This window comes from Bufo bufo, chromosome 5, assembly GCF_905171765.1.
Source record: "Bufo bufo chromosome 5, aBufBuf1.1, whole genome shotgun sequence".
In the NCBI taxonomy this organism is placed as follows: Eukaryota; Metazoa; Chordata; class Amphibia; order Anura; family Bufonidae; genus Bufo; species Bufo bufo.
Window position 1 is genome coordinate 558,258,558 of NC_053393.1, and position 10,534 is coordinate 558,269,091.

Consider the following 10,534-nt stretch of genomic DNA (forward strand, 5'->3'; position numbering starts at 1 on the left):
TTTCCGGAGCTGCGGACCGGAAGTTCGGGGACGCTCTCCGGAAATGCGGATGCATTGAGCACATAGTGTGCTCTCGGCATCCATTCTGTCCACATAAAGAATGAATGGGTCTGCACCCGTCCCGCAGAATTGCGGAACGGGTGAAGACACATTTATACGGACGTGTGAATGGACCCTTATAGATTAGGATTTTTCATAGGAATGTCTTAAAGGACAGTGAGGGTCAGTGATGTCTGGTATTAGGGTCAGCATGTAAGGACAGATCTAGGGAAAGTTTCAGGGAAAGATCCAGTCAGTGCCACTTATTGTCTGTTCAATCATCCGTTCACCATAAAACCCCCATCATCCTACTGTTCCATTGTCTGATTACCATCCCCATCCTGGTCCAGTCATCTATTGATGAGTTCCTATCTCCTGGCTTTCTTCTTAGCTGCTAGTGCTGTGATATGTGCTTTGTATTACACAGTTTGGTCCTAATATAAGTCCTGGGGGTATCTGAGTACTGAAGGACACTGTTAGGACCTGGGGAAGGCGCCTGCTATAGGGGAAGTTCAATTCAGGGTCATTATGGTTACAGACTCGTCTCTGCTTCATTTAGTGGTCACTACTCACCTGGGCTCTTATCTGTAGGAATCTCCTCCTTGTATTCCTCATCGCCCCTCACATCTGTCTCTGTAGGGATCTCCTCCTTGTATTCCTCATCGCCCCTCACATCTGTCTCTGTAGGGATCTCCTCCTTGTATCCCTCATTGCCCCTCACATCTGTCTCTGTAGGAATCTCCTCCTTGTATCCCTCATCGCCCCTCACATCTGTCTCTGTAGGAATCTCCTCCTCGTATTCCTCATCGCCCCTCACATCTGTCTCTGTAGGAATCTCCTCCTCGTATTCCTCATCACCCCTCACATCTGTCTCTGTAGGAATCTCCTCCTCGTATTCCTCATCGCCCCTCACATCTGTCTCTGTAGGGATCTCCTCCTTGTATTCCTCATCGCCCCTCACATCTGTCTCTGTAGGAATCTCCTCCTCGTATTCCTCATCGCCCCTCACATCTGTCTCTGTAGGAATCTCCTCCTTGTATTCCTCACCGCCCCTCACATCTGTCTCTGTAGGAATCTCCTCCTTGTATTCCTCATCGCCCCTCACATCTGTCTCTGTAGGAATCTCCTCCTTGTATTCCTCATCGCCCCTCACATCTGTCTCTGTAGGAATCTCCTCCTTGTATTCCTCATGGCCCCTCACATCTGTCTCTGTAGGAATCTCCTTGTATTCCTCATCGCCCCACACATCTGTCTCTGTAGGAATCTCCTCCTTGTATTCTTCATCGCCCCTCACATCTGTCTCTGTACCGTTCATATTGTTCAGATCTTCATCCTGATTCAAAATGTGCAAAACAAATATTGTGAATTACAGGACAGTCGGACAAGTTGAGTGGAATGTTTTAGATGCCTACAAAAGATCATTAAAAGAGTTATCCAACTTTGAACTTGTGTAATAGACCCCTTCAGAGAGGCGGACCCCCGGTGGAGTTCATACTTACTTGGTCCGTGCCTCTGTGTTCTGGCTTCATTGCTCCACTGTCGACTCTGCAGGTGCTGTGTCTGTGGAAATCAACACTCTGTTGACAGGGGGGGCGGGGGTGGAGATAGTTGGGGGGGTTGGGTGCAACTGCTGCAGCCAAGGACTGGCAGCAGCGGAGACCTGTGACCAATGTGGCACATGACTGAATGACGTACTGCATGGGTGGCAGGTGCTCCCCTGCCCTGTCAACTGGATGTTGATTCTCAGAGACCCGGGATCTGCAGAGGTGCCCATGTATCGATGGAGCTGGAACCCATCAGCAGGGATCAGGTAAGTATGAATCCAGCCACTCTGAAGGGGTCTGTTAAATAATTAGGCTGGATAACCTCTTTAAAGGGATTATCCCACAAATTAAGAAGTAGGAATTGTGGTTTCTCTGGAGTCCGACATGACAGCACCACATGGAGATTGCCCTTCTAGTCTTCTGCAGGGACAGGACCACAGAGAGGTTACAAGGCTCCTCTCACCATCTCCCTCCAGTGTTTTCTGAAATACTACACCAGGATGGATGCAACTAAATATGTATTTACTCATTACCATTGACACCACATGGAGCGATACCAGATAAGCATGTGGTTGGGGGAGAAGGGAGTCTGGGTCAAATCTCTCAAGGGTTAACTTCTGATTGTATTAGATGTCCAGTCTGTAATAACGCTTGCCCGAGGCGATGCTCTGCAGATCTGATCAGTAGATGCCTTTGCTCTCTCTGCCCATGGAACTAAAAAGGCCCTGGTGTGAGTGGCTTTTTTTTTTATATTTAAATATCTTTATTGGTTTTCTCTAAACAAAGACAATATACAAATACACTGCTCAAAAAAATAAAGGGAACACTTAAACAACACAATGTAACTCCAAGTCAATCACACTTCTGTGAAATCAAACTGTCCACTTAGGAAGCAACAAGTGACAATCAATCTCACATGCTGTTGTGCAAATGGGATAGACAACAGGTGGAAATTATAGGCAATTAGCAAGACACCCCCAATAAAGGAGTGGTTCTGCAGGTGGTGACCACAGATCACTTCTCAGTTCCTATGCTTCCTGGCTGATGTTTTGGTCACTTTTGAATGCTGGCGGTGCTTTCACTCTAGTGGTAGCATGAGACGGAGTCTACAACCCACACAAGTGGCTCAGGTAGTGCAGCTTATCCAGGATGGCACATCAATGCGAGCTGTGGCAAGAAGGTTTGCTGTGTCTGTCAGCGTAGTGTCCAGAGCATGGAGGCGCTACCAGGAGACAGGCCAGTACATCAGGAGACGTGGAGGAGGCCATAGGAGGGCAACAACTCAGCAGCAGGACCGCTACCTCCGCCTTTGTGCAAGGAGGTGTTCTGGTTCTGGCCAAGCTGCCAGTTCGGTTGATGTACTGCTCCAAATTAATTAATGTACGTGCACGGAGAGATTAAACTGAGACAACCCACAGTTTCGGAGTTAAACAGTATCTCTGGTTTATTTTCTGAAAACAGCAGACAATTTATAGGTTTTACGACAGGGAGAAGTGGGAGGGGGGGGGGGGAATGAAAGATAAAGTATATCTTTTCTATTGGCTATGAACTCTATACTTTTCTGTAACCTTGACGGCCAGAAGAAATTCCTCCCCCCTCCCCCCTTGCTAGTGGGTGAAACCGATACTTCTTCTTTCTTTATAACTGCTTGCTTGAGCTGAACGGAAACCACAAAGAAACACTTGATAAAACACAAAGTAAGATTCTAGTTTATAGGTGTTGGCTGAATGCCTGGCCGCCATCTTAGCTAAACATAGTCCTCAACAAGCAAGTATCCATTTTGTATCAATAGTCCATAACAGTCCCCCCTTGGAAACTTGATTGTAGACTTTCCCTTCGCCTAGCGAATCCCCTGGGCATACCATTCGTATCCTCTTCACCCGCAGTGGCGACAAGCTACCCCTTATAGGTAGGCTCCCGGTTGCTCGGACTTGTGGTAATACCCTGGGATTCATCTCACCCTATCTCAGCCAGGCATCATTGTGAGGAGGGGGAGCTGTGTTGAACGATGTTTCCTTCTGTCCTTCCTCATCGTAGAGGAGCATAATAGGTCGTTCATCAGTTTTCTTTATTCTTTTTGAAAAGCGGGTCACACAAATAAGAACGAGCTTAATCACTACATATATCACCAATATTATTAGGGATACCTGCAATATTACTTGGACAATTCCCATGAGCCAACCCCCAATACCTTTGAACCAGTTATTGGGGTTAAGGGAAGAGAAGGTATCAGACCACCATGTATCTTTATCAGCTTTATGTGCATCCAGCCATTTATCTCTTAAATCCGCCATCTTCTCTATATCCACCTTAATTTGCAAATTACCCTGCGGGTCTATGTAATGGCAACAAGAGGGTCCCACAATCTGGCACATACCTCCATCTTTAGCTGTAACATAATCTAGAACTAATGTGTGTTGGTTGGTGACAATGATTAACTGGTTTTGCACAATGTTTGAGGTATTCATAAGTCTCATCACTTCCCATATTTGGTCATCCAGGTAGTCTGTTGCTACTACCAGATGATCCCACAACTGCATTATCATGGGATATATGAAGATGGAACTAACAATTTTGTTGGTAATGCTCATCTCTACTACATGTGGCTTGCCATTTGGTCTGGGTGTGTTATCTTTGGCCCTACGATACAAGGTGTATTTAGGTACTGCATTTATGTCAATTTCAGAGTGTGGCACTATAAAGGTAGCAGGAGTAAGCCTGGCGATGGTGCACAGTCCTGTGACATTCTCGGATAACCATTTGTATGCTTTGTGTCCACAAACTAAGTATATGTCGTCTGGAACTGCTACTGCTGTGCCATTGAATAATCGGATAATTAGTTTGGCTAATTGTGTCCCTTTCGCCAACTCATATCCTTTTGACTGACTTTCGGTGTCGTTAGCTAATATACCTGTCCGGAGATCCTGTACAGTACGGTTGTTACAGGGCAGATCCTTTCCGTTCTCAGCATCTACACCAATACACTGCACGTGGCTGTTTTTGAATCATTGCAACCTGAGTGTATGTGTGGACTAAATGTCATACCTTTGGTTTGTACTTGGAGACAATAACAGTGTGTCCAGCTAGGAAAACATGTGACATTAGCCCAGTGTCCCTCTTGCCAAGGAGTAGAGCTATAATCTACCAAGGGTCCTGATCTGTTTATCATGAGCCATGGGGCATCTGCCCACCCTGCAACAGGTAAGGCTACTTCCCTGTCCTTGTTTGTACTGGATTTAACTTGGTGTATACTAGTGAGAAAGATGGTAGAATTAGACAGGTCAATCAGTTCAGAAAGGTTCACGGGTATTGCAAAATAAGGCATACTGGTTGAACTCACGGGACTGTGGGTACAGATCCAACAATCTCTCAGAGTTTCAGTCTCCTTCAACCCCTGGACTAAAATTTGATGGTGCCGTATCAGTGAATTGTCCCATTCATCACCCAGTGGCGTGAATACTGCAGATATGCCCACTGTCAAAGTCATGATCAGTATGTGAATCCTCATGGCTTATGGTTCCTGGGACGGTGGGACAGCCTTCACTCTTTTACAATGTGAAGCGTGGATCCAGGTGGGTCTCCCTTCGAGTTTCACAGAGGTTGGGGTGGTCAGCATCACCTGGTAAGGTCCCTCGTATCGTGGTTCGAGGGTGCTTCTGACGTGTTTCTTGACCACCACCCACTCTCCAGGTTTGAGAGTGTGGCTTCCCTCCAGGGAGTTAGGATCTGGAATGGAAGAGAAAACTTGTGCATGTATATTAGACAATTGCTTGCTCAAGGCTATCACATATTTTGCAACAGATTCATAATGCATTTGTAACTGTTGTGGGAAATACTGTCCCATTCTTGGCCCTGTTCCAAATAAGATCTCATATGGGGTTAGTTTGTGTGGGGGCCTTGGTGTATGCCTAACTGAAAAGAGGGTTATAGGCAAACACTGAACCCAATTAAGCCCTGTCTCCCTGGTCATCTTCAGCATTTTAGATTTTAACACCCCGTTCAATCTTTCGACTTTGCCGCTGCTTTGGGGCCTGTATGGGGTATGATACGCCAGGTGTGACCCTACCATCTTCCAGACCTCTTGGGTTAGACTAGCAGTGAATGCTGGGCCCTGATCACTCTCAATGACCTCAGGTACTCCGAACCTACAGACAAGCTCCTGCATCAGTTTTTTTGCAGTAGTGGTTGCTGTCTGGTTTCGGACGGGGTAGGCTTCTGGCCACCCAGAGAACAAGTCTATCACTACTAGCACATATTGAAACCCTTGGCACATTGGCATCTGGATATGATCGATTTGTATCCTCTGAAAGGGATACAAGGCTTTCGGGAGACATTTTCTGGGAGTGGGCTCGGTTCTGCCGGGGTTACACTCTGCACAGATGAGACACGCTTGAGTATGTCTCACCAGGACAGGGGTTATCCCTGGGGCCACCCATATTTTGTCAATTAGTTCTTTCATGATGGTTTTGGATTGGTGGGTGGGCCCATGGGCCACTGAGGCTATTAGGGGATAAAGAGCTCTGGGTAGGCAGACTCTCTTTCCTCGTGTCCAGAGTCCAGATTCTTCTTCGAGGGCTGATTCTTTCAGCCAGATTTCCTTTTCCCTGAGAGTGGCCTGTTTCTGCATTTGTTTCAGGAGGTCCCATGTGATTTCTTCTTGTTCCAGGTCTTCCTGTGTTATCATAATCTGGTCTGACTGGACTCTTTCCTCTTTTACTGCTGCTTCCTTGGCCGCTTGGTCAGCTAGGGCGTTTCCTCTGGCCTCAGGGGTGTCAGCTCGAGTATGGGCCTTTACTTTGATCACTGCCACTTGGTTGGGCAGGAGTACTGCTGCCATTAGGGCTGCTACTGCTGCAGCATTCTTAATCGGGGTTCCTGCAGCTGTGATGTAATCCCGGGCCTTCCATATTAGTCCAAAGTCATGAACCACTCCAAAGGCATATCTAGAATCTGTGTAGATATTGGCGGTAGAGTCTTTTGCCATGAGGCAGGCTTCAGTGAGGGCAATGAGTTCAGCTTCTTGTGCTGACTGGTCTGGGCGCAATTGTCTTGCACACAACACTTCATGCTCACTTGTGACTGCCATGCCTGTATGGAACTTCCCCTTGTCATCGGCGTACCTTGAGCCGTCCACAAAGAGAATCCAATGGGGGTTTGTCAGAGGAGTGTCTTGGACTGATGGTGGTGTCCCTACTTCAGCTTCCATCATTGTGATGCAATCATGTTCTTGTTCCTTGTAAAGAGAGTCGGTTGAGGCCCATAGTTCTTCTTCCTGAAGATCCTCTTCAGCATGTAGATCAATAAAATCTTCAGAATCTCCATTATACTCCCCCCTTGGAAGAGGAAGGAGTGCAGCAGGATTGAGGATGTGGCACCTCTGGATGGTGACATTATCTGGCAGAATCAAACTACACTGAAGCCGGAGGTGGCGCTGTGCAGTGAGGTGTTTAGGTCGATTCTGCTGGAGGATGGCAGAAATGTCATGGGGAGCCAGAATAGTGAGGGGATGACCCAGCACAACGTCAGATGTGACATTTAGAAGAGAGCTGGCAGCATGGATAGCTCTGACACAGGAAGGGGAGGGTCTGGCTACCGGGTCAAGACGCTTAGAATAGTAACCCAAGGGTCGATAGCGGCCACCATGAGTTTGAGTGAGGACTCCAGTAGCGTGACCTTGGCGTTCCATGACATACAGCCGGAAAGGAAGGTTGTAGTTGGGAATGCCAAGAGCAGGGGCAGATGCAATGGCGGCCTTCAATGACTGAAAAGCTTCTCCGGCCTCCATTGTCATCTGGAAAGGAGTAGCAGCATTACGAGGTATACAGTCATATAAGGGCTGCATGAGGACAGAAGCATCAGATATCCAAGGCCTGCAGTAGGAGATGAGTCCCAGAAAGGTTTGCAGCTGATGAGGAGTGTCCGGGAGTTGGATGTCAGAGATAGCCTTCTTCCTCGCCTCAGTTAGGTGCTTGTGACCTTGAGAGATGCAATGACCTAGGAAGACAACTTTGGGGAGACACAGTTGTAGTTTGGCTTGTGAGACTCGACATCCAGCAGAGGCTAAAAACTGGAGAAGTGAGACAGATTTTGTCATGCAGATTTGGGGAGAGACCGCACAGAGGAGAAGGTCATCCACATACTGGAGGAGTTCCACATCCGGGTGATCTGCCTGCCAGGGTTGCAGAACAGAGGACATAGCCTTGCTGAAGCAGGAAGGGCTGTTTTGAGCCCCTTGAGGCATAACAGTCCAGGTGTACTGTTTGCCTGCATGTGTGAAAGCAAAAAGAAACTGACATTTCTCATGTAAGGGAACAGAAAAGAATGCATTGGCCAGATCAATGACAGTGAAAGTAGTGGCAGTGGGTGGAATGCCAGCAAGGAGTGTGTGCGGATTGGGGACAATAGGTGTCTCAAGAACAGTAGCCTCATTGACAGCTCGGAGGTCCTGCACCATGCGGTACGTTGGAGGCTGTCCTTTCTCCCTTTTCTTCCGTACTGGGTAAAGGGGTGAGTTACAGGGAGAAGTAGTGATCTTGATTGCCCCATTCTGCAGGAGGGCCTGCACCTGGAGGGTAACAGCATCCTGTTGTGAGATAGAAAGCGGATATTGCGCTTTGTATGGCAGAACCTTGGGATCCTTCAGGGTCACAGTGACCGGTGGGACATTGAGGCGTCCGATATCCTGGGGTCCTTTGGTCCAGAGAGTCAAAATGGTTTGCAGCGAATCCCCTTGTTCATATGAGTCAGCGTCCTGAAGTGTGGTTAATGCCATAAGGAGGCAAGTATCTTCCGGGTGTAGGGCTGTACCGAGGGTGACTGTTCCATCCTCTTTGAACTGTATGTTAGCCTGGATTTTCTGAAGAAAATCAGAGCCTAACAGATTGAAGGGGCATGTTTGGCTGACAACAAACTGCGACATGACTCCTGCAGGGAGGTGGAGTTGGGGGGTTTTAGTCCGGGAGAATCTAGGGGAAGTGACTGTGAGTGGCTTGGTCACGGAGTTATGTTGCACAACCCCCTCTAGTCCAGAACAAGGTAATTGAATGTCAGTGAGCCAAGAATGAGGTACGGCAGTCTCACATAATACACTGCGGGCTGCACCAGTGTCCACAAGAAATGAAAGTTCCTTCCCTGCAACCTCGAGAGTCACTCGAGGGGTGGGACCGGTAGGAGGGGTAGAGACTGTCATATATGGAATGTCCCCTCCCTGCACTGGTTTGCCAGCGTCCTATTGCGATGAAGGGGGCTGAGTGCCCCCCTGTCGCCGTTGATTGGTTGGCCACAGATGTTTGCTACGGCAGTGCCGTTTTATGTGTCCGGGCTTGCCGCACCCATAACAGACATAAGGGGGTGGGTGTTCTCCACCATCTTCTCCTGACATTACGGCTATCACAGCAGCACGGGTTTTCTTTGTGTTACTCTCTAGACCCTTTGCAATCTGCTCTAACATATCTAGTGTCAAGGATTTCCACTCGGGGCGACAGGTCACAAGGGCTTTGTTTATCTCTGGTCGTAGACCATCGACAAATGAGCGGGCCAAGAGTCTGAGATGAACAGGCTCATTCTGACTAAAACCCATGTCTTTGTAATTTTGTTTAATCCTCTGAGCAAATTTCTCGACAGTTTCAACTTTTTCCTGTGTCATATCCTGTAATGTCGTGGATTGGTCTGCTAATCTTGCTTTCGCCCATTTCTGTAGTTGTTCTATAAAGAATTCTCCAGACTCATGATCCCGGGGGTCAAAGTTAGCACCTTTAAGTTCAGGGATGTGGATTTGATCCATTATCAGTGTGGAGTATTCACCTGTCTTGTTTTCCACTATACTTTGCAGGTCCGACCATGTGCACCCATAGGTTTGATGCACTTGGGATAGTTTCCTGAAAAAGGGCATGGGATGGGTCTCAGGGTCAGGCAGTAAATTCACTATGGTGAATAACTGCTGTGGGGTGAAAGACACATATTTTGGTGGTCCCTGTGGCCGGTTAAGTGCTAGGGCTTCTTTCAGTGTCTCAAGGTTTCCCTGCTCAATTTTCTGTAAGTTCTTTTGTAACTCTGTAATCTGACCCTGCAGTATTTGATCTTGTGAACGTCGTGATGGGCGCACGGCCATGGGTACAGTCCACCGTGGTGCCAGGGATAAAGTTGGCGGATCACCGTAGTCTGTCGGGGTACCCCGCGAAGGAGTCTGCATATTACCCGGTGCATTTTGTATGCCCATTGTGGATTCTGCAGCACCGTCTGCATCCCCCTGTTCTGCTTCATCAGGTTGCCCCCCTACCATTATAGGAGTAAGGGTGGCAGGTGAGTGGGGTAGCATGAATGTACCGTCCGGGTTAACCATGGGGTACAAGGTAGTAGGAAGGGGCAAAGGTGACATAGGAGTGATGGGGGGGTCCGGACCGAATGATATTAAAGGTCCGTTCATGGGCGTTGCCTGGGGACAAGATGGCGCTGTAGCTAACACGGGAAGTGATGGGACGTGCCGGGGAGTAGTTACCAAGGTGTGGTTTTGTGGGTGGGGAACCCCACAGGGAAGGCACGTATCACGGGAGGAGGGATTCTGTTGACCACATGTTTTGCAGGTCCACCCACCTGCTTTCTTCCCGGCGCCATTATAGGGTGGTGGCAAGTCATGTATCAATGCAACACCAGGCTTACAGAAATATCTCTGTCTTTTCTCATCAAAATTTAGTTCCCCCCTGGTCTGTTCAAATTCTTTACTACAGTCCAACCACACACGGACCATATCTGTCAATTTATCATCTTCTAACTTCCCCCTCTTCTCGTTTAACAACACTTGCCAGGTGGCACTACATAAGATGCCTCCTTTACAGACACTATAACTCTTCTCCAACTTAGTTAATCCTTTTATGAAACGTTTGCCTCTCCTGTCCGCCACGTACTGTTCAGGTGAACAGTAGCCCTTCGGGACACTTTCCTCATTTCCCATT

The 10,534-nt window shown here is 48.0% G+C and overlaps 1 protein-coding gene across 1 annotated transcript in view; it reads right to left on the reverse strand.

Moving 5' to 3' along the window:
* Window positions 1–9,366, reverse strand: part of LOC121002660 (oocyte zinc finger protein XlCOF6-like) — a 61,295-nt gene extending 51,929 nt beyond the window's left edge. Inside the window, exon 1 of the mRNA XM_040434093.1 lies at window positions 8,968–9,366. Within this exon, the coding sequence (XP_040290027.1) occupies window positions 8,968–9,366 (399 nt within the window). The remainder of the gene's footprint in view (window positions 1–8,967) is intronic.
* Window positions 9,367–10,534: the final 1,168 nt, after the last annotated feature.